This window comes from Mobula hypostoma, chromosome 4, assembly GCF_963921235.1.
Source record: "Mobula hypostoma chromosome 4, sMobHyp1.1, whole genome shotgun sequence".
Lineage (NCBI taxonomy): Eukaryota > Metazoa > Chordata > Chondrichthyes > Myliobatiformes > Myliobatidae > Mobula > Mobula hypostoma.
In genome coordinates, this window is record NC_086100.1 from 20,329,869 (window position 1) to 20,353,103 (window position 23,235).

The following is a 23,235-nucleotide window of genomic DNA, read 5'->3' on the forward strand; positions in this document are numbered from 1 at the left end:
ATGGTACCTGGAATGGAGGCCTGTAGTTTGGAGGGAGATTGGACAGGTTGGGTTTGTTTTCCCTGGAGAGAATGAGGCTGGATTATGTCTTGATCATTCCCACTATCATTCCCACAATCCTGATTGATAGGTTACAGAACCTGGGCCTCTGTCCCTCCCTCTGCAATTGGATCCTCAAATTCCTAACTGGAAGACCACAATCCGTGAGGATTGGTGATAACATCTCTTCTTCGCTGACGATCAACACTGGTACACTTCAGGGGTGCATGCTTAGCTCTCTCTCTCTATATCCATGACTGTGTGGCTAGGCATAGCTCAAATACCATCTATAAGTTTGCTGATGATACAACCATTGTTGGTAGAACTTCAGATGGAGATGAGAGGGCGTGCAGGAGCAAGATATGCCAATTAATAGAGTGGTGTCGCAGCAGCAACCTTGAACTCAATGACGGTAAGATGAAAGAGCTGATTGTGGACTTCAGGAAGGGTAAGATGAAGAAACACATACCAATCCTCATAAAGGGATCAGAAATGGAGAGAGTGAGTAGTTTCAAGTTCCTGGGTGTCAAGATCTGTGAAGACCTAACCTGGTCCCAGCATATTGATGGAGCTATAAAGAAGGCAATTCAGAGACTATGCTTCATTAGGAGTTTGAAAAGATTTGTTATGTCAACAAAAACACTCAAAAACTTCTGTAGATGTACCGTGGAGAGTGTTCTGACAGGCTGTATCACTGTCTGGTATGGGGTGGGGGGTGGTGGGGGCTACTGCACAGGACCGAAAGAAGCTGCAGAGGGTTGCAAATTTAGTCAGCTCCATCTTGGGTACTAGCCTACAAAGTACCCAGGACATCTTCAAGGTGCAGTGACTCAGAAAGGCAGCATCTATTTGTAAGGACCACCAGCACTCAGGGCATGCCCTTTTCTCACTGTTACCATCAGGTAGGAGATACAGAAGCCTGAAGGCACACACTCAGCGATTCAGGAACAGCTTCTTCCCCTCTGCCATCTGAATCCCAAATGGATATTAAACCCATGAACACCACGTCAGTTTTTAAATATATATTATTTCTCTAATTTACTTGATTATTAATCTATTCAATATAGATATACTGTAATTTATTTATTTTTACTTATTTCATCTATATAATGTATTGCATTGAACTGCTGCTGCTAAGTTAACAAATTTCATGACACATGCCATTCTTCAGAGCTACAATCCAGGCAACATCCAAATCAATTTCTTCTGCACCCTATCTAATGTAATCATGTTTCTCTGATAAAGTGATGACCAGAATTGTTGACGCAACATTGACCTGCTGTAGCTTGTAGTAAGAATAATAGATGGATAGTTGTAACATGCGTTTATTTTAATTAGCCTTTCAATACAAGTTGTTGCTGACGTAGTTAGCAATGTACTTAATGGCTAACATCGTTTCTTCACAGGTAGGTTTGATTTGAGATTCGGGTAACAGGAAACCATATCTACCAGTGTCACGGAGTTCAAAGGTGAAGGAGTACTTTACGCCCAGATCATAGGCCCAGTCATCTGAACCACCAGCTGCAGCATCTGTAAACATAGATAATATTAAAATATCATCACTGTGTTCTATTGGGTTAGAACATAGAACACTACAGCATAGTGTGTGCTCTTTAGCCCCCAATGTTGTGCCAGACCTTTAACTTATTCTAAGGTGGGTGTTCCCAGCCTGGGACTCATGGACTTCTCAGATAATGGTAGGGGCCCATGGCATAAAAAAAGTTGTGAACCCCTGCCCTTAGGTCAATCTAACCCTTCCCTTTCACATAGCCCTCCATTTTTTTCTTTCGTCTATGCGCTAAGAGTCTCTTGAATGTCCCTAATGTATCTGTCTCGACCACCAACCCAGACAGCATGTTCCACGCACCCATCACTCTGTATGTAAAAACAACCTCTGACATCCCTCCCATAATTTCCTCCATCACCTTAACCTTCTGTGCCCTCACATTAGCCATTTCCATCCTGGGAATAAGTCTTTTGCTGTCCATTTGATCTATTTCCCTTATCATCTTGTACACCTCCATTAAGTCACCTCTTGACCTCCTTCGCTCCAAAGAGAAAAGCCCTATTTCATTCAACCTGTCCTCATAAGACATGCTATGCAATCCAGGCAGCCTCACCTGTACCCTTTCTTCTTCGAAAGAGGTGAGCCAAATTGAACACAATAATCCAGTTGTTCTTTAAACAGTTTAACCGAGCTGCAACATTCTCGGTCATAAACAGTTACTTCCCCCAAGCCATCAGGCTGATCAACACCCCCCCCCCATTAACACACCCCACCATCCCCTCCCCACCACTACAGATGCCTCATTTAGCATCACTTTGTACGCACAACCAATCATTGTAAGCAACAATTGTTAATGAGCATGGAACTTATTTAATTATTTATCGAGATACAGTGCCATGCCATCCAGTAATCCCCCAAATTATTCCTAGCCTCATCACGGGACAATTCACAATGACCAACTAGCCTACCAACCAGAACATCTTTGGGCTGTGGGAGGAAACCAGAGCACCTGGAGGAAACAGCAGAGAGAATGTACGAACTTACAGGCAGCATCGGGAATTGAACCTGGGTCACCTGTACTGTAAAGTGCTGTGCTAACCAATACACTACCATGCCATCTGAGCCCTATAAACTGTACAATACTGGAACAGGCCCTTTGCTGAACATGATGCCAAATTAAACTTCTGCGCCTGTGCATGATCCATGTCTCTCCATTCCCTGTGTAGAATATAAAAGCAAGGGTGCAATGTTGAGACCTTATAAAGCACTGGGGAGTCCTCACTTGGAGTATTCTGAGCAGTTTTGGGTCCCTTATCTTAGAAAGGATGTGGCTGAAACTGGAGAAGGTTCAAAGGAGGTTCACGAAAATGATTCCAGGTTTGAATGGCTCACCATATGAGGAGCGTTTGATGGCTCTGGGCCTGTATTCACTAGAATTCTGAAGAAGGAGGTTGACCTCATTCAAACTTAGTGAATAGTGAAAGGTCTTGGTAGAGTGGATGTAGAGAGGATGTTTCCTATGGTGGGAGGGTTTAAGACCAGAGAACACAGCCTCGGAATAGAAACATAGAAAACCCATAGAGGGGCATCCTTTTAGAATGGAGCTGAGGAGGGATTTCTTTAGCCACAGACTGGTGAATCTGTTGAATCCTTTGCCGCAGGCATCTGTGGTGGCCAAGTCTTTATGTACATTTAAGGCAGAGGTTGAAAGATTCTTGATTGGTCAGGGCAGGAAGGGATTCGGGGAGAAGATAGGAGACTGGGGCTGAGAGGAAAATTGGATCGGCCATGATGAAGTGGTGGAGCAGACTCGATGGGCCAAATGGCCGAATTCTGCTCCAATATCCTTTGGTCTTACAGTATTCATGTGACTGCCTAAAAAGCCTCTTGAATGCCACTGTTGTATCTGTTTCCACTACACTCCTGGTAGCCTCTTTCCCCCTGCGGTAAAACATAACTCTTGCAGTGCACATATTCCCTCTCACCACCATGTAATTTCCTTAATATTCAACATTTCTCTCCTGGGAAAAGAATCTAGTTTTGTGCCCTACCAAGTTTCTCATCATTTTATAAACAACTGCAAACTTCCAAAGTTTTATCAACTGTTGGATGAAATGGAATAGCTTACAGATAGTGGTTGCCCCAGGGCCATAGGTGTACACTGTATTGTAGAGGCTCCTCAGGCGGGTGGTTGCTTCTTTGGCTATCTCATTCTGGAGTACAGAACAGCAATAAGAGATGATTATTTCTTGTCAGTTATGAAGTAAAAAGATACAGACATTAAGGGTCTTAGTTTGTCCACCAGAGAGAGTAATAATGAAGTGTTCTCATACTGGAGGATATTCTTGGCATTGCCACAACTTACAAGGAACCGTTGCTTGTGTAGTGTCTTACAGTGGTTGTGCCCATAAGAAGGACGCTTCAGATTGTATTTCACCTGCATGACAATTCCAGAATCCTAGCCCTTTAGTAAGGAATTAGGGTTGATCGGTGTTCTGAAGTGGGAAGGGGACTAATACCTGCCAGGGCAAAGCTGTGACCAGTGCATCTTGCTGTCAGCCAAGTTAAAGACAAATTTACAAAATGCTACTTTTACATGTAACTGAAGGGAGTTGTGGATGCAGCTGAGCATATCAAATAATCCGACCTCCTCATCATTCCTCTTTGAGTGGTCAGCAGTGGAAAGGCTGAGCAAGTTCAAATGCAACACCTCAGAGGATCTATTCTGGGCCCAACATTTAGATGCAATGATGAAGAAGGCACGGTTGCAGCTGTACCTCATGAGGAGATTTGGTATGTCACCAAATACTCTGGAAATTTTTTACTTATATAGTCTGGAGGGCATCCTGACCAGATGCACCACAGTTTGATATGTAGGCCCCAATGCACAGGATCAAAAAAAGCTGCAGAGTGTTGTAGCCTGAGCCACCTTCTTCACAGGTATAAATCTCTGCGCATTGAGGACATCTTCTAAAGGTGGTGCCTCAAGAAGGTGGTATCTGGCACCGAGGATCCTCACTATCTGGGAAAGTTTCTCTTCTCCTTACTACCATCAAGCAGGAGTTGCAGGAGAGTGAGGACCCACATTCAACTTTATGGACAGCTTCTTCCTCTCTGCCTTCAGATTTCTAAATGACCCATGAATGCCAACTCGCTATTTTCCCCTTACTTGTTATTAATTTTATTTATTTATTTATTTACTGTAAATAACTTTGATTCATAAGTGTTGCACAACACAGCTCACTGTCTGACGATCACCTTTGCCTCAGTGCTGTTGAATGGTAGCGTGAGATGTCTGGACACCTGGTTTCAAAGTGATGAGGAAGTGACTGCTTTTTGGTAACTGGGTAGGTTTGGGCGGAGGAAGGGGACAAGGAGCACCTGCCACCTTCAGAATTTGTCGCTCCCCGTTCACTAAATATCCCAAAGAGAGTTTAGATTTGTGGCAAACATCGTCACACACTGTCAGCCATGTGCATGTGCCCGGGGCACTTACCAGTTCATCGTGATTTGCAGCTAAGTCATAGGTGTAGGAGTATGGGAAGAGACACATCTGAGAGTACGAGTGGATGGTCAGATAAGCCTTGATGTTCTGCCTGTGGAGGCGGATGAAGTCTGCAACAGCCTTGACCGACTTCTCGGATTCTACATGAGGGCCGCAGTATGTCTCCGAACAGGGGTTCTTTGAGGCACCAATGGCTGCCGGACACAACAGACAATAGTAAGCTCTTTGTGTGTGTGTGTGTGTCTGGAAGTGTATGTGTGTCAGTGGGTGTGTTTGTCTGTGAGTGTTTGTGTGTGCATGTCTCTGGGTGTGTGTATTAGTTTGTGTGTGAGTGAGTGTGTGCATCTCTCTCTGGAGGTGTATATGTATGTGTTTGTATATGTTTTGGGTGTGTGTGTGTCTGAACATAGGTATGTGTGTGTTCACATCTGTTCATGTGTGTGTGTGCCTGTACATGTGGGTATGTTCGTCTGCGTGTCTGTGGGTGTAGATGTGCATGTTTGTGTGTCAATGTCCGTGGGCATATCTGTGTGTGGTGTGATTGGTTTATGTGTTTGTTTGTGTGTGTGAGAGAGACCTGTTTCTGTGCTGTAGTGCTCGGTGACTGTTTCCACAAAATCTGTTGCAGAAGGTCCAGGTGAACCTTCTCACAGACCTATTGTTATTCAGTCATTCATTGCCATTCACTGCTGAAGAATCAAAATAAGCAGAATTATTCCATTAACATATGTTCTCAAAATGAGCACTGCCCTCTATCTCAGTGATCTATTCTATACCTCCAGTCTTGCTCTTCTCCAGTTTTATTGTCCCTGATTATAATCACGCCACAGCTATCAACTACTGTATATCTTCAGTGTGTGTGCCCAGAAGTCTGGAAATCCTTAGCAATCACTAAAATCTTTCCATCTCTCCTTTCTTAAAGCTTTCTTCAAGACTCTTACACAAACCCATTGGTTGCTGAAATCTATCTCCATGTGTTCGATGACTCTTGAGATCTTTTACTGCCTTAAAGGTGCTAAACAAATTCTTCATATTGTCGGAGAATATATTTATGGACAATAAGGCATGTGTTTACTCAGGATGAAATTCAACACCCATATGTCTGATTTTAAATTTCTTGCAAAGAAAGGGCAAGGAAATTTATCATTTGAATATACTGTATGTCTGAGAAAACTCCCCAACCCTGCATCCCTTCACATCCAACCCTTCTCCTCAAGTGATAGGATAACAGCTGGCAAATTACTTACAGCACCATCCAGCGTTCCAATTTCTATTGGGGTCAACTCCTCGGCAGCGGCTACCAGGAATACTCGATCGGGTTTTTCTCCATAAGCGATCCTTTAGATAACAAATAGCTGGAAGTTAGGAATGGGATATTCCACCATCATTCATGACAATTGCTGAAGAGGAATTTGCAGGTTAGTGGTCCTCTATCCCTGATCCAGCATGGATGGCCTCTGTCTGTGCCACTTGATTCCAATGGGACTTTCCCAGGATCTATCTTAACCATGGAGAAGGATAGGTCTGGTCCTCAGGTTGTGATTCTAAATCGGAGAAAGGCCAATTTTGATGGCATCAGAAAGGATGTGGTAAGAATGGATTGTTTACAGGTTGTTTCTTGGCAAAGAGATGCTTGGTAACTGGGAAGCCTTCAAAAGTGAAATTTTGTGCAATCTGGTCACCTACCTGCAGGAAATGTATCAATAAGACTAGAAAAGTGCAGAAAAAATTTACGAGGATGCCGCTGGGACTTGAGGACCTGAATTTTTGGGAAAGATTGAATAAGTTTGGACTTATCAAGTAGGGGAATGAAGGGAGATTTGATAGAGGTATACAGAATTATGAGGGGTATACTGTAGATGGGGAAAATGCAAGCAGGCATTTTGTGGTCTGTGAGACTAGAATGACAGGTTATTGTTTAGGGGTGAAGGATGAAATATGTTGGGGAAATGAGGGGAAACTTCTTCACTCAGAGGGTGTTGAGAGTGTGGAATGAGCTGACAGGTGGATGAGGGTTCAATTTTAACATTTAAATTTGGAGAAGTACATGGATGGGAGAGGTATAAGGTGCTATGGACCAGGTTTAGGTCGAGTGAGACTAGGCAGAATAACCCTGAAGAAAGGTCCCGGCCTGAAACGTCGACTATCGATTCATTTCCATAGATGCCGCCTGACCTGCTGAGTTCCTCCGGCCTTTTCTGTGTGTTGCTCTGGATCTCCGGCATCTGTAGATTTTCTCCTGTTTGGGCAGAATAATGGATCGGCAGGGACAGGATGGGCTGAAGGGTCTGTAACTGTGCTGTAGTGCTCTATCACACGATGATTGACATGCACACAGCTCACAGATGATGTGAAACCTTGTGCACTAGTTTTCACCAGACAGGGAAGAACATAGGTGGTTTGCAAACGCCAGTGGTAGCTCTGACATAAAGAGATAGTTCCCTCATATGCTGCCTGAAAAATCTTGTGAAACACACTGTATTTATTTAAGTGTGTCTGTGTTTCTGTGGGTGGATGTTTTTGCATTGCTATCTAGCTAAGTGCTGATCATTGTGTGTGAATGTATGTGTGTGCTTATATAACATTCACGAATCAGAGTCTGATTTTATGCCACTGCCATATGGCGGCAAATCTGTATTCTTTGCAGCAGCAATACGTTGCAATGCATATTAATAGGAATAAACTGTGAATTACAGTGAGTATTTATTTATTAAATAGTTAAATTAAGTAAGTAGTGCGAAGGTAGAAATAAAAAGATGGTGAGGCAGTGTTCATGGATTCGCAGTCTATTCAGAAATCGGATGGCAGAGGGGAAGAAGCTGTTCCTGAGCTGTTGAGTGTGAGCCTTTAGGCTTCTGCACCTCCTTCCCGATGGTAGCAATGACAAAGGGCCTGTTCTGGATGTGGTGTACGTGTGTGTGTGTGTGAACGTACGTATTTCGGTGAATGTGTGTATGCTTGTCTGTTATGTACAGAATGTACATTTTTCCCTACTCAATTGTGCTTGTGTACATGTACTGGCCTCTAGAAAAATGTGTAAGTGTGTCCATTCTGACTTTGCGCATGCGCTTCTGTATGTGTGTGGTGTCTGAATTTGGGCATCTGTGCATGTGCATATATTTAGAACATTGAACATAGAGCAGTACAGCAGAGGAACAGGGTCTTCGGCCCACAATATCTGTGCCCACCATAGTGCCGGGTTAAACTACTCCCACTTGCCTGCACACGATCGGTATCCATTTCCTTCCTGCCTGCTCCTGTTCCTGCCTAAATGCTTCCCAGAGAATGCTATCATATCTGCTTCCACCACCTCCTCTAGCGGTCTGTTAAAGGCATTTACTTCCTACCCTCTGTGGAAAAAAAACTTCTTAAGATATGATTTTACTACTTTCTGTGTAAAAACAATATAAGATTTCAGATTAGCTTTATTTTTTACGTGCACGCTGAAATATTGAAAAATACAGTGAAATGCGTCATTTGCATCAATGGCCAATGTAGTCCGAGGATGTGTTGGGAGCAACCCAAGGGTCAGGGGTCATGAAGTGTGTGAAGTTACCATTAATAAGGAGAAGGTTCTTGGGAAATTGAAAGGTCTGAAGTTCAGTAAGTCACCTGGATCAGATGGTCTACACCCCAGGGTTCTGAAGGAGGTGGATGAAGAAATTGTGGAGGCATTAGTAATGGTTTTCAAGAATCAGTAGATTTTGGCATGGTTCTGGAAGACAGGAAGATTGCTAATGTCACTTCACTCTTCACAAAGGGAAGTGGTTGGGAAGATGTTAGGAGTCAATTAGTGAGGATGAGGTCTCAGGTTACTTGGAGGCACACGATAAAGTCGACATGGTTTCCTCAAGGGAAAATCTTTCCTGACATAGCTGTTGGATTTGTTTGAAGAAGAAACAACTAGGATAGACAAAGGAATTGGTTGATGATGTGTACTTGGATTTTCAGAAGGTCTTTGACAAGGTGCCCCACATGAGGCTGCTTAACAAGCTACAAGCCTATGGTATTACAGGAAAGATCCTAGCATGGACAAGGCAGTGGCTGACTAGCAGGGAGCAAAGAGTGGGAACAAAGGGAGCTTTATGTGATAGGCTGCTGGTTTCTAGTGCTATCCACAGGGTCTGTGTTGGGACCGATTCTCTTTACATTATATGTCAATGATTTGGATGATAGGATTGATCATTTCCTTGCAAAGCTTGCAAACAATGCGAAGGTAGGTGGAGGGGCACACAGTTTTGAGTAAGTACAGAGGCCACAGAAGGACTTAATAATAATAATAAGTACTTTATTGATCCTGAGTGGCAAATTATTTTGTTACAGCAGCAACATTTAAAATCACACAGCAATAATAATAAATGTAACAATAATATCATATAATAATAAAGTACAGAATACAGTAATAATTCACTTATTGCATTTAGTAGGAAAGATTCTCTAAAGCGATCCTTGTGACAGCAGGTCTGAATGAGCCTCTCGAAAGAGTGCTCTGCTGCTTATTCATGGAGAGGATGTGCCAGGTTATCCATAATCTGTATCAGTTTAGTGACCTCCTCTCGACTACTATCTCAAAAGAGTCCGGGTTGTAGCCAAGGATCGGTCCAGCCTCTTTGAAGAGTTTATTTATTCTTTTTATATCACCAGCACAGATGCTGTTTAGACAGATTAGGAGAATGGGCAAGGAAATGGCAAATGGAATACAGTGTCGAGAAGTGTATGGTCATGCACTTTGGTAGAAGACATGAAAGGGTTGATGATTTTCTAAATGGAGAGAAAATACAAAAATCTGAGGTGCAAAGGGACTTTGGAATCCTTGTTCACGATTCCCCAAAGGTTAATTTGCAGGTTGAGTCTGTGGTGAGGAAGCCAAATGCTATGTTAGCATTCATTTCAAGAGGACTAGAATATAAAAGCAAGGATGGAATGTTGAGACATTATAAGACACTGGTGAGGCCTCACTTGGTGTATTGCAAGCATTTTTGGGCCCCTTACCTTAGAAAGGAAGTGGCTGAAATGGGAGAGGATTCAAAGGAGGTTCCCGAAAATGATTCCATGATTGAGTGGCTTATCATATGAAGAGTGTTTGATGGCTCTGGGCCTGCATTCATTGGAATTCAGGAGAATGAGGGGTGACCTAATTGAAACCTATCAAATGGTGAAAGGCCTTGATAGAGTAAATGTGGAGAGGATGTTTCCTTTTGGTGGGAGAGTCTAAGACCAAGGAACAATCTCAAAATAGAGGGGTGACCTTTTAGAATGGAAATGAGAGGGAATTTCTTTAGCCAGAAAGTGGCGAATCTGTGGAATTTGTTGCCACAGGCCACTGTGGAGGTCTAGTCTGTATGTATATTTAAGGCAGAGGTTGACAGATTCTTGATTGGTCAGGGCATGGAAGGGATATGGGGTGGATAGCAGGAGACTGAGGCTGACGGGAAAACTGGATCAGCCATGATGAAGTGGCAGACCAAATATCCTAATTCTGCTCCTATATCTTATGGTCTTATTCTTTTAAGTGTAGCCATGCATCTGGCACCAATACGGCATGCCTGCAACTTAATAATCCTAGCCAGTACACTTTCGGAATGTAAGAGAAAATCAGAGCATCCAGAGAAAACCCACATGGACATGGGGTTAACATACAAATTCCTTATGGACAATGGCAGAATTGAACCTGGGTCATTGGCACTGTAAAGTGTTACGCTAACCACTACGCTACTGTGCTGCCCTGATTCCATGCACCTTAAGTTCCCTTTTAATGTTGCCCTTCTCATGTTAAACCTATGGTCTCTAAGATTTAACATTTCCACTTTGGGAAAAAGACTCTATCTATCTTAACTGTGCCTCGCATAAAAAAACTTTTATCTGAAACTGTCTTGAGTTGAGTGTGAGTGAGTGTGTGTGTGTGTGTGTGAAGATATGTGTGTACGTTTGTTAACCTATCAGCTTTGAGGCCTCGCTTCCACTCACACTGCTCACTCAGGAGGCCATATTAGTCACATGCATAAGCCCAAACTCCTATAGCAGATACTCTCTTCCAAGCCTTGCCATGGGAAAAGATAGAGAAAATAGTGACTAAGTTGTGCAGTAGCTCCATATACCATGGACTACACCCAGGGGAATTCTTGGCCCATGACTCTTCAAGATGGAGAAGGAACAGCTGGGATAATACAGAGATCCTCAAGTCCAGAGCACTCAGAAACAGTACCAACATCAGAAGAGGTGCACCATCTTATCCTCTGACCACCCACTCCCCATCCGTGGGCCAGCCTGCAGTCCTTATCAGTCACCTCAGAACTCCAAGTGACAGCTGAGAAAAATCTGCCATTGACCACAGAACCATGACATCCATGCTCCAACATATCTGACTAGCAGAGTAGGTGAAGCCAACTATATAAGACATTTTGCAACTTTAACATTGTTACTGTACTTACGTTGGACCAGGTGTAGGAATAACCGTCAACATTAATCACTGGGACAATGAAGATGTCCATGGTGTCCAGGATGTGGGTGATGGTGGGATCTGATCCGTAAGTGTTGATTGTCTAGAGAAGTTGGACACATCCATCATCCATCAAGCACACTGAACAGAGTATTAGTATTAAAATGCCCAATCTTGATTAATAAAATTTTCATTCTAGAAGCTTAATATCTTTCGCAAGAAATAATTGGCTTTTAGTTAGACGGAAATTTTGCCTTTTACAAATGAGAACAATTTTGCGTTTAAAAAAGGTGTTTATTTTACGATGATACAAAACAATTATTCCAATTAATAGACATACATACATACATTCATAAAATGCAGTTCTAAATTTTGTGCTATCCCATGCAATGTATGGGCACTAACTTGCCCACTGCGCAAGGTCTGAGCTTATACTTTATTTCCTTGATAGAGAATGTTTCCGATGGTGGGAGAATCAAGGACCAAAGGACACAGTCTGAGAATAGAGGGACATCCTTTTGGTATGGAGGTGTGAAGGAATTTCTTTAGCCAGGGAGTGGTGAATCTGTGGAATTCTTTGCCACGGGCAGCTGTGGGGGCCAAGTCTTTATGTATATTTAAGACAGAGGCTGATAGATACTTGATTGGTCAGGGCAGGAAGGAATGCGGAGTGATGGCAGGAGATTGGAGCTGAGAGGAAAAATGGATCAGTCATGATGTAATGGTGGAGCAGAGTCGATGGGCCAAATGGTCTAATTCTGCTCCTATATCTTATGGTCGTATGGTCTTATGTTTATATTCATATTGGCAACCAGTATTTATTAACCATCCATAATTGCCCTTGAAAAGGTGGTGGTGAGCAAACTTCTTGAACTGCTGCAGTCTTTCTGATGAAATTACTCCTATGATGTATCCAGGATTTAGACCCACTGCCAAAGAAGAAACAACAGTATATTTCCAATTTACGGTGGTGCATGACCTGTGAGGAAATGTGTAAGTTTTCCCATGTACCTGCTGTTCATGTCCCTGAGGCTAAGATGACACTGGTGAATCTCAGCGACTTCTGGCTGGTGGCTAAGAAGGTCAGGGTGTCGGGAACCAAGGCGAGGGATGGGCTGGTTCAGCTCGCTGCTCTGCTCTGTGTTGAACTAAGGGCCTGTGGACAGGATGTCTTTGTGGACTTCAGTTCAAGATGCTATTTGCTAGTGTTTATCAGTTGCATTGTTTGCTTTTTCTCTCTCTTTGCAGATTGAGTGTTTGATGATCTTTTTTTATAGGCTTCTCTAGGAGTTTCTTTGTTTTGTGGCTGTCTGTCAGGAGATGAATATCAAGGATGCATAATGAAAACTATACCTAGATAATAAATGTACCTTGAACTTTGAACTTTTGAGCTTCAAGCTGATAGAGGTCACGTGCTTGAGAAGGGCTGTTGGAGTGGCCTGGGTGAAGAACTGCAGTATATCTTGTAGATTGTTCACACTGCAGTCACTTGCAGCGGAGAGAGTAATCATTTTAGGCTGGTGGATGGTGTGTCTGCTTTGTCCTGCATGATATTGGAGTTTTAGAGAGGTTTGGACAGGTACATGGATGGGAGGGTCTTTGGGGGTGGTTATGGTCCAGGTGCAGGTAGATGGGACTAGGCAGAAGATCAGTTTGGTATAGAAAAGACAGGCCAAAGAGCCTGTTTCAACTCTGTGGTAGTTTATGACTCGACTCATCCAAATAAGTGGAGAGTATTCAAACACACCCCTATTACTTGTATATGGTGGAAAGCCTTGAGGCATCAGTCATTCACAGCAGAGCTGTGAATTTGTGGAATTCATTACCATAGGCAGCTGTGGAGGCCAAGTCTTTATATACAGTATTCTTAAGGCAGAGGTTGATAGATTCTTGATTGGTCAGGGCATGAAGGGAAATGGGAGAAGGCAGGAGTTCAAGACTGAGAGGAAAAATAGACCAGCCATGATAAAATGGAGGAGATGACTTGATGGACTAAATTCTGCTCCCGTATCTTATGGTCATTATGTTTGTAGGACTCTCAGCTCTAGCCTGCCCTTGTGGACACTGTATTTCCATAGTTTATTGCATTGAGTGTCTTGTGAACACCAGGATATAATTGATTTGAGTCTTGGCAACGGTAATGTCTCTGAAAGTCAAGAGTAGATGATTAGATTCATTCTTGTTGAAGACGATCACCTTGTGGCACAAAGGAGACTGGCAATTATCAGCCCTTTGCCTGCATGTTGTCTCGGTGGGGCTGCATGAGGGCGTGGGCTGCTTCATTTGATGGGGAACTGCAGACGGAATTGACCTATATCCAGATTCTGCTTGAAGGCATTGGGGGAATCAGACTCACCAACACTTCAGTGCAGGGCCTGAGTCGGAACTCACTCACCCTACCATGTATGGTCTGAGTACGGACTCAGTGATTTCCCACCCCAGTGCAGGGTTTGAGTAGAGACTCACCGATCCCAAGGTGTAAGGTTGCACGTCTGTGCTCTGATATTATGTGGCCAGATCCTTACTTTTTTTTTTGAGACACATTTTGCTCATAATCTGATTAAGGAGCTGTGGAATAAATTGCACTGAAAGGACAAGTCCTTCAACAACCATATCGAACTGAATTCTGTTGTCTGGTGACAGCTCTATTGGTTTGGTTAGCAATGTTACTCTGAGGCACTGATACATTAATACTACATTTTCATAAGCTAACAGACTAATAATCTAAATCATGTAATTTTTAACAATCTGTATTAGAATTTGTACATTTAAATTTCGATACTAACCTCCTTCACAAACCACTGGCAAAAGGCTGGAGAAATCCACTCTCGAGCGTGTATTCCACAATCCATAAAGATGGCTGGTTTAGTTTGACTTGTTTCCTTACTGATCTTTTGCAAGGAATGAAATAGACAGTTATTTCTTTTCACACTACAGAAATGTATCACCCAAGAAGCTGGGTGGCAAGAATGTCCCTTTCCCCACCCTACTATTTCTGCCTTTATGGTTTTATTAAATTTCATATTGCTTTGTACTACTGCGGCAAAGACAATAAATTTCATGACATTTTGAGAAGGCGGGGGAGTGGGACTAAATGGGAGAATGGATCAGCTCATGATAAAATGACGAAGCAGACTCGATGGGCTGAATGGCCGACTTCTGCTCCTTGACTTATGGTCTTATGGTCTTATGGTCTTATGCCAGTGATATTAAACTTTATTCTGATTCTGATGATATTTCAGGTCTTCTGGATCAGATTAAGTACCCTGGTTAACTTCTCCAGATCAAACATATGAATTCACTGATATTTTTTCTCTACATTTATAAAGTATATATTTCTCAGCCAATGTGAATAAACAAGTCTCATCAGCCTAACCAGCTGGGGTAAAGATAGCTAACCAATAGGGATAAAGAAGGTGCCAAAAGTCAACCAATGGAGACAAAGAAGAATCAGAAAGCTAACCAGAGGAAATAAAGCAGGCTAACCAATAGGGATAAAGGAAGCTCCAAAAGTCATGATCTGGATGATGGGGTGGTAAATTGGATGAGTAAGTTTGCAGATGATATAAGATAAGTGGAGTTGTGGATGATGAAGTAGGTTTTCAAAGCTTGAAGAGAGATTTAGGCCAATTAGAAGAGTGGGTTGAAAGATGGCAGATGGAGTTTAATGCTGATAAATGTGAAGTGCTACATTTTGGTAGGACTAATCAAAATAGGACATACATAGTAAATGGTAGGGCACTGAAGAATGCAGTAGAACAGAGGGATCTCGGAATAATGGTGCATAGTTCCCTGAAGGTGGAATCTCATGTGGATAGGGTGGTGAAGAAAGCTTTTGGTATGCTGGCCTTTATAAATCAGACCATTGAGTATAGGAGTTGGGATATAATGTTGAAATTGTACATGGTATTGGTGAGGCCAAGTTTGGAGTATTGTGTGCAGTTTTGGTCACCGAATTATAGGAAAGATGTCAACAAAATAGAGAGAGTACAGAGAAGGTTTACTAGAATGTTATCTGAGTTTCATCACCTAAGTTACAGAGAAAGGTTGAACAAGTTGGGTCTTTATTCTTTGGAGTGTAGAAGGTTGAGGGGGGATTTGATAGAGGTATTTAAAATTATGAGGGGGATAGATAGAGTTGACATGGATAGGCTTTTTCCATTAAGGGTGAGGGAGATTCAAACAAGAGGACATCAGGAGAGTTAAAGGGCAAAAGTTTAGGGGTAACATGAGGGGGAACTTCTTTACTCAGAGAGTGGTAGCTGTGTGGAACGAGCTTCCAGCAGAAGTAGTTGAGGCAGGTTCAATGTTGTCGTTTAAAGTTAAACTGGACAGCTATATGGACAGGAAAGGAATGGAGAGATATGGGCTGAGTGCAGGTCGGTGGGACTAGGTGAGAGTAAGAGTTCGGCACGGACTAGAAGGGCCGAGATGGCCTGTTTCCATGCTATAATTGTTATATGGTTATATGGTTACAACCAAAGAGAACAAGGAATGATTAGAGACAGCAAATAATTTTCCCCCACCTTTGGGATTAGATTTTATTTCTGCAGCCCCTGCATAGATCATTCTCACAGAAAAAGTTCATTGAAATAGTTCCAACTACCTTTATGACATAGATCGGTCGTCCTTCATAGCTGGTTCCAATTTCTGTAAGAGACATCAGGTTCGAATTTCTGGCAACGGTGCCTACAACCCATTGATTGATCTATTTCAGATTAAATTAGAACTTTAAAAAAATTTAAAATCAACATTTGGCTCTTAATCACAAAACACAATGCCTAGCATCGCAAGTGTCCTTCAAGAATGTTTCTAAAGTGTTAACTGTCACTCAGTGGTAACAATCTGCTCTCTGGGGGTTGGAGAGTCAAGTCCGACGCCAGCGATTTAAACACAAATGTGTGTTAACTCTCCCCATCGTATAGATGGGAGAGAATAAGAATGTGTCTTTTCTACTTTCCCGACACAATACCTTTGTCCATCACTAATTCAATTAGGTACATGGAGCTTAGAAAAACAGAGGGCTATGCACTAGGGAAATTCTAGGCAGTTTCTAGAGTAGGTTACATGGCTGGCACATATTATGGGCTGAAGGGCCTGTAATATGCTGTAGATTTCTATGTTCTATGTTCAATCCCAAGGTTTAATGTCCTTCACATTTATAACGCAGAAGTATAGTGATGACCATGTCAACAGAAATTGTTTGCTTTAAGGCATTCTGCTGGGCTGTAATTTCCAATAAAATTAGATTGGTCTTAGATGCATTGGAACTTAAACTCAGATCTTCCCTTTCTCCATTTTTTTGGATTGGGGTGCAACTGCCCTCTGCTGGAGTAATTCTCTTGCGTACTCTCCTCATGGCTGTAGTATGGTAGCGTTGTGGTTGCAGTAGTGCATTTGCAGAGCCAGCTGTGTGACTGGGGTTCATTTCCCAGCGCTGTCTGTAAGGAGTTTGTACATTCTCACACACATGTGCGCTTCCTCCCACATTCCAAAGACACACAGTTCGGGTTAGTGGGTCGTGGACGTGGTTAGTATGTTGGTGCCAGAAGCACGGCAACATTTGCGTGATGCGCAGCAAAATCTGGTTTGCTGATTTGCTTTGAAGCAAATGACGCATTTCACTGCATGTTTTGAGGCGCACGTGACAAATAAAGCTGTGCACTCTATTGGCATGCTTTGCCTTTACGTTTTGCTTCCATCCCCAGAGCTGCACACTCTGGTGCTTGCTGCACTTTCTTTTAAGGATTATTCCACTGGGATACTGCTGCTGCTGATTTATCTGTTTGTAATTCAAGAGCCCTTTGTTTCTCTGTTTTAAATAAGATTTTCCAAAAATATGAGACCATTTTATTTTGCCTACCAGAATCGCACATCTTTGCTAGGACATTCCCTGTTGAAAACTATGCTGATCATCATTGTATGTTTGTTTTCTGGATTCGTACTTTTCTACATTGGTGGGGAATCGGCTTCCCGATATTAAGCTGACTGGTCTATGGTTCCATGTACTTTTTCTCAAATATACTATATGTATTACACCCAAGACACAAAACTTGGAATCTGGAGTAAAAAAAAACAAATTGCTGGAGGAATTCAGGAGGTCAGGCAGCATTCGTGGAGGATAAAGAACAGTTGTCATTGTCAGACTGGTCTAGAGTCTGGCCCAAGACGTTGATAATTCTTTCCTCCTGTTGCTGCTGCAATAAGCTGCAATTGGCTATATTTCATCAGCAGTTTGAGAAGAATTTTGTATGTCACCAAACACTCGAACCAATGTTTACAGATGTACTGTGGACAGCATTCTAACTTGTTGCATCACTATCTGGTGTGGGGGGTGGGAGGTGGGGGGAACCACTGCACAGGATCGGAAAAAGCTGCCGAAGATTGCAAACTGAGCCAGCTCCACCATGGGCACCAGCACCCCCGACATCGAGGGCATCTTCAAAAGACGATGCCTCCGAAAGGCAGCATGGATCATTAGGGTCCCATCACCCATGGCATGCCCTCTTCAGAGAGGGAAACACACACTCGATGTTTTAGGAACAGTTTCTTTCCCACCGCCTTCAAGTTTCTGAATGGACAATGAACCCATGAGCATTACCTCACTATTTTTGCTGTCTATTTAAATTAATATATACATTTCTTATTTTAATTTATGGTTGTTATTTATGTACTGCACTGTATTGTTGTGCAAAACCGCAATTTTCATGACAAATGTCAATGATATGAAAACTGATTCTAATTATAACCAGCTGAGGTCTCTCAGCTGTTCCTGTTTTACTGTATACTACACCATTTATCCAGCTCTCTGGTACCCCAATATTTTCTTAGTGAACTAGTACGCACCGTGTCCAAGTCATTGTACTTGGTGTAACTATGTCCAGTAGCTGAACGCTCCTTGTTATCAAGTTGCTGCTCGATCATTACTTGAAGGTCCTCAATTAAAACTCTGGAATTGGGTGGTGGGGAAGGTGAATGGAGCGGTTCAGGGAAGAGAAAGAAAATTAAATTGTTATAATTGTGACTGGCTTCAACAGAAGGACTTTGACATACCTCGTGAACAGAAACATTGGCTGGACAAGAGAACATACTCATATTTTAATCCACTCTTCTTCAGAATCTTTTGAACCATTGGCACATCCTCAGCGCTCACCCGGAAATCCACAGTGGTATCAGCGTGCACTTGGTCGAAGGAATCTGGTTTCCATAAGTCAATCTGCAAAGAGTGTGAGAAAGGGAGAGTCTGAGGTCTCTGGATCACTTTCTGTGAAGGGGCTTTATGGAGAAGTTTAGAACTTGTCCTACCGTTGGAAGGCCAGCCAGGCTTCTCACAATATCCACTTCCCCCTCACTCAGTGGTTTCAGGCGAAACACCTTCTCCCTTTGCGAAAGAGGCAGAGGGTGAACGATGAACAAGTGTCATGGAGTTAGGAGCAGTTATGTCCTCTCTAATCACTTGGTCCCCATGTTCACTAGCCTTGGGCCATGAATATTCCTCACATCTACCGGCTTCTTCCTCTCTTAATAAAAGAAGTTCTCAGAACTTCTTTCTTGGTTTGTTGACTCCTTGCCCAAGGAGAACTCCACCCTGAGGAAATGGCCTGTCAATGTCTACCCTGTTCATAACACTCAGAATCTTAAATGTCTCAGTGTGATCACTTCTTCCTGTCCGGAGATTGTGAGCCAATCGTGCTCAAGCTCTCACTATAGGGCAACATCCACATACCAAGTGATCCAGTGCTCTGACTCTATCTCTGGATTTGGTGACCCTGGTTGTACACTGGTGTGGTCTTGACAAAGCCTTATGTAATTACAGCCATGATTTCCTACTGTCTAATAATAAATACAAGAGATGCTGGAAGAGGCAGATGTGTTTCAATACAAGAGGTAATGCAGGAAAGGAGCATGATAGTGCTGAAGATGAAGTAGCAGGTTTACAAACAGAGGCAATGTGTAGTGAGGAGAGGCAGTTGAAAGGACAGAATTGCAGTCAACAGGATGAGCTGAAATGTAAAAGTCGGTCAAAATCAAAAAAGGTGACTACAGCTTATATGTCATATTGTTATATGATTATACTCGGTGGGACTAGGTGAGAGTAAGAGTTCGGCATGGACTAGAAGAGCTGAAATGGCCTGTTTCTGTGCCATAATTGTTATATGGTTATAGTTCTGAAGGTGTTATATTTGAATGTGCACAGTATATGGAACAAGGGAGATGTATTTGTAGCACAATTACAGATTGGCAGGTATGATGTTGTAGGCATCACTAAATCATAGTTGAAAGAAGTTTATAGCTAGGAGCTTATTGTCCAAGGATACACATTGTATCGAAAGGATAGGCAGGAAGCAAGACGGGGTGGCGTTACTCTATTGGTAAAAAATTAAATTAGATCGTTAGAAAGAGGTGAGAAAGGGTCGAAAGGTGTTGAACCATTGTGGACAGAACCGAATGAACTGGAAGGGTAAAAAGACCCTGATGGGAGTTGTGTACAGACTGCCAAACGGTGGTAAACATGTGGTCTATAAATTACAATGGGAGATTAAAAAATGCATACCGAAAGGGCAAAACTACAATTGTCATGAGGGATTTCAATATATAGGTAGATTGGGAGAATCAGCTTGGTGTTCGGTTCCAGGAGGAGGTAATTCTAGAGTGTCTATGAGATGACTTTTTAGAGCGGCTTGTGGCTGCGCCCACAAGGGGGATAGCTATTCTGAATTGGGTGTTGTGCAATGAACTGGAATTGATTACAAAGCTTAAGGTAACAGAACCTTTAGGGACAAGTGAGGGCTTATTATAGAGCAAAAGTTAATGTGAGGTTAGAGGGTTCAGAAGCTTTTAAAAACCAACAGAAAGCAACTAAAAAGTGTCATTAAGAAATAAAGTGTAAAAGAGAGGCAAGAGCAGATATCAGACCACTGGAAAACGGTTCAGGAGAGGTCGTAATGGAGGACAATGAAATGGCAGACAAACTGAATAAGTATTTTGCATCAGTCTTCACTGTGGAAGACACTAGTAGTATGGTGGAAGTTCCAGGTGTCAGGGGTCATGAAGTGAGTGAAACTACCATTACCAGGAAAAAATTTTCTTGGGAAACAGAAAGCTCTGAAGGTAGATAACTCATGTGGACCAGATAGTGTACACACCAAAATTCATAAAAAGGTGGCTAAAGAGATTGTGGAGGCATTAATAATGATCTTTCAAGAATCACTAGATTCTGGAATGGTTCCGGAAGATTGGAAAATTGCAAATGTCATTCCACACTTCAAGAAGGGAGAGAGGCAGAAGAAAGGAAATTATAGGCCAGTTAGTCTGTCCTCAATGGTTGGGAAGATGTTGGAGCTGATTATTAAGGATGAGGTCTCGGGATACTTGAAGGCACATGTTAAAATAGGCCATAGTCAGCATGGTTTCCTCAAGGGAAAATCTTTCTTGACTAATCTGTTGCAATTCTTTGAAGAAATAACAAGCTGGATAGACAAAGGAGAATCGCTTGATGTCGTCTACTTGGATTTTCAGAAGGCCTTTGACAACATGCCACACATGTGGCTGCTTAACAAGCAGGAATGCAGGTATTACAGGAAAGATTCTAGCATGGATAAAGCAGTGGCTGATTGGCAGGAGGCAGAGTGGGAATAAAGGGAGCGTTTCTGGTTGGCTGCCAGTGACTAGTGTTGTTCCACAGGCGTCTGTGTTGAGACCAATACATTTTACATTATATGTTAATAACTTGGATAATGGAATTGACGGCTTTGTTGCAAAGTTTGTAGACGATATGAAGATAGGTGGAGGGGCAGGTAGTTTTGAGGAAGTAGAGAGCCGACTGAAGTACAGATTAGGAGAATGGGCACAGAAGTGGCAAATGGAGTACAGTGTGGGGAAGTGTATGATCATGCACTTCACTAGAAGAAATGAAAGGTTTGACTATTTTCTAAATGAAGATAAAATACAAAAAAAGACTGAGCTACAAAGGGACCAGTGAGTCCTTGTGCAGGAATCCCTAAAGGTTAGTTTGCAGGTTGAGCCTGTGGTGAGAAAGGCAAATGTGGTACTAGCATTTATTTCAAGAGGACTAAAATATAAAAGCAAGGATGTAATGTTGAGATTTTATAAAACTCTAAATAAGGCCTCACTTGGAGTATTGTGAGCAGTTTTGGGCCCCTTATCTCAGATAGGATGTGCTGAAACTGGAGAGGGTTCAAAGGAGGTTCACAAAAATGCTTCCATGATTCAATGGCTGTAAGGGCCTTGTATTCATTTGAATTCAGAAGAATGAGGGGTGACCTCATTGAAACCTATTGAATGGCGAAAAACCTTGACAGAGTGGATGTGGAGAGGATGTTTCCTGTGGTGGGGGAGTCTAAGACCAGAGGGCACAGCCTCAGAATAGAAGGGCAAACTTTTAGAATGGAGATAAGGAAGAATTTCTTTAGCTAGAGAGTGAAGAATCTGTGGAGTACTTTGCCACAGGCAACTGTTAAGGCCAAGTATTCATGTATATTTAAGGTGGAGGTTGATAGATTTTTGGTTGGTCAGGGAGTGAAGGGATACAGGAAGAAGGCAGGAGAATGAGCTGGAGAGGAAAATTGGTGGAGCAGATTGGATGGGCCAAATGGCCTAATTTTTCTCCTCAGGTGTATGGTTTATGGTCTTATATTTGGAGCATTTAAGAAACTCTTAAAAGGTCACATAGGTGTTAGAAAAATGGAGGGTTATATAGAAGGGAATGTTTAGGTTGATCTTAGAGAAAGTTAAAAGGTGGGCACAATAGGGGCTTGTACTGTGCTGTAATATTAGATGTTCTACTCAGCATATGCTAGAAATCCACACACAAACTGCTGGAGAAACTCAGCAGGTCAGGTGGCATCGGTGGAGAGGAATAAACAGTCAATGTTTTTTGGCTGAGATCTTTCTGGGTTCTTTCCCCTTCATTTCCAGTTTTGATGAAGGGTCATAACTATTGATTGCTCTCCATAGACGCTGACTGACCTGCTGAGTTTCTCCAGAATGTGTGCTGCTGCTGCACTCTAACCTTCTTTCAGTGGAGGGTAACAATGGGAATGTTCACAACTAAGGTCTTCGACCCTTTAGACCTGTGTAATGTTGCCGTGTACAACAGAGCGGTGACTTACCCATCGAACCTTTGTATACCAGGACCAGCCAGGACGGCTGTAATCAGCCCAAGGAGACAAAGAAACTTCATCCTTCTGATGTGTCAATTCACTCGAAGATGCCTTTTTATATGCCGGGATTGCACAGTTGTACTCAACTGCTTTCAGTCCTTCCCCTTTACTTGCTGATGCAGTGGAACTTATGACTTTCATGACCTTGAGGTTTCCTTCATTATGAGAATTAATATCCCTAATCTTCATAATGGAATCGAAACTGACACCATTACCAATATTTTATCAGCTTCTGACTGGGCATAGGCCAACTACAGGCAGATGAGATTAGTGAGGCAGCCAACCTGGCTGGCATGGAAGATTCCGGTTATGTCTCAATGACTCGGAGCAGTTAGAGGACATTGATCCCAGCTAGAAAACACAATCACCATTGAGATGTATTATAGATCATGTGGCTCTGCGAATTTCCACAAACAGGAATGAGATAATGTGCAGATCAACAAACTATCTTCTGGAGAAGCTCAGCAGGGCAAGCAGCACTTGGGGGGAGGGAAGGAACTGCTGCCTTTTGGTCAAAACCTTGCATCAGGACTATGTCAACAATTCCTACCTCCACGGGTGC

General features: G+C 42.6%; 1 protein-coding gene across 1 annotated transcript; it reads right to left on the reverse strand.

The window, feature by feature from the left end:
* Positions 1-1,381: 1,381 nt before the first annotated feature.
* On the reverse strand, positions 1,382-22,693 carry LOC134345075 (carboxypeptidase B-like). The gene is made up of 11 exons (XM_063045208.1): positions 22,623-22,693; positions 18,796-18,871; positions 18,582-18,706; positions 18,337-18,439; positions 16,097-16,198; positions 14,277-14,381; positions 11,483-11,593; positions 6,299-6,389; positions 5,043-5,245; positions 3,675-3,759; positions 1,382-1,569 (listed from the first exon to the last, which is right to left on the reverse strand). Exons 1-11 carry the CDS (start codon positions 22,691-22,693, stop codon positions 1,382-1,384), a joined length of 1,260 nt encoding a protein of 419 aa, XP_062901278.1.
* Positions 22,694-23,235: the final 542 nt, after the last annotated feature.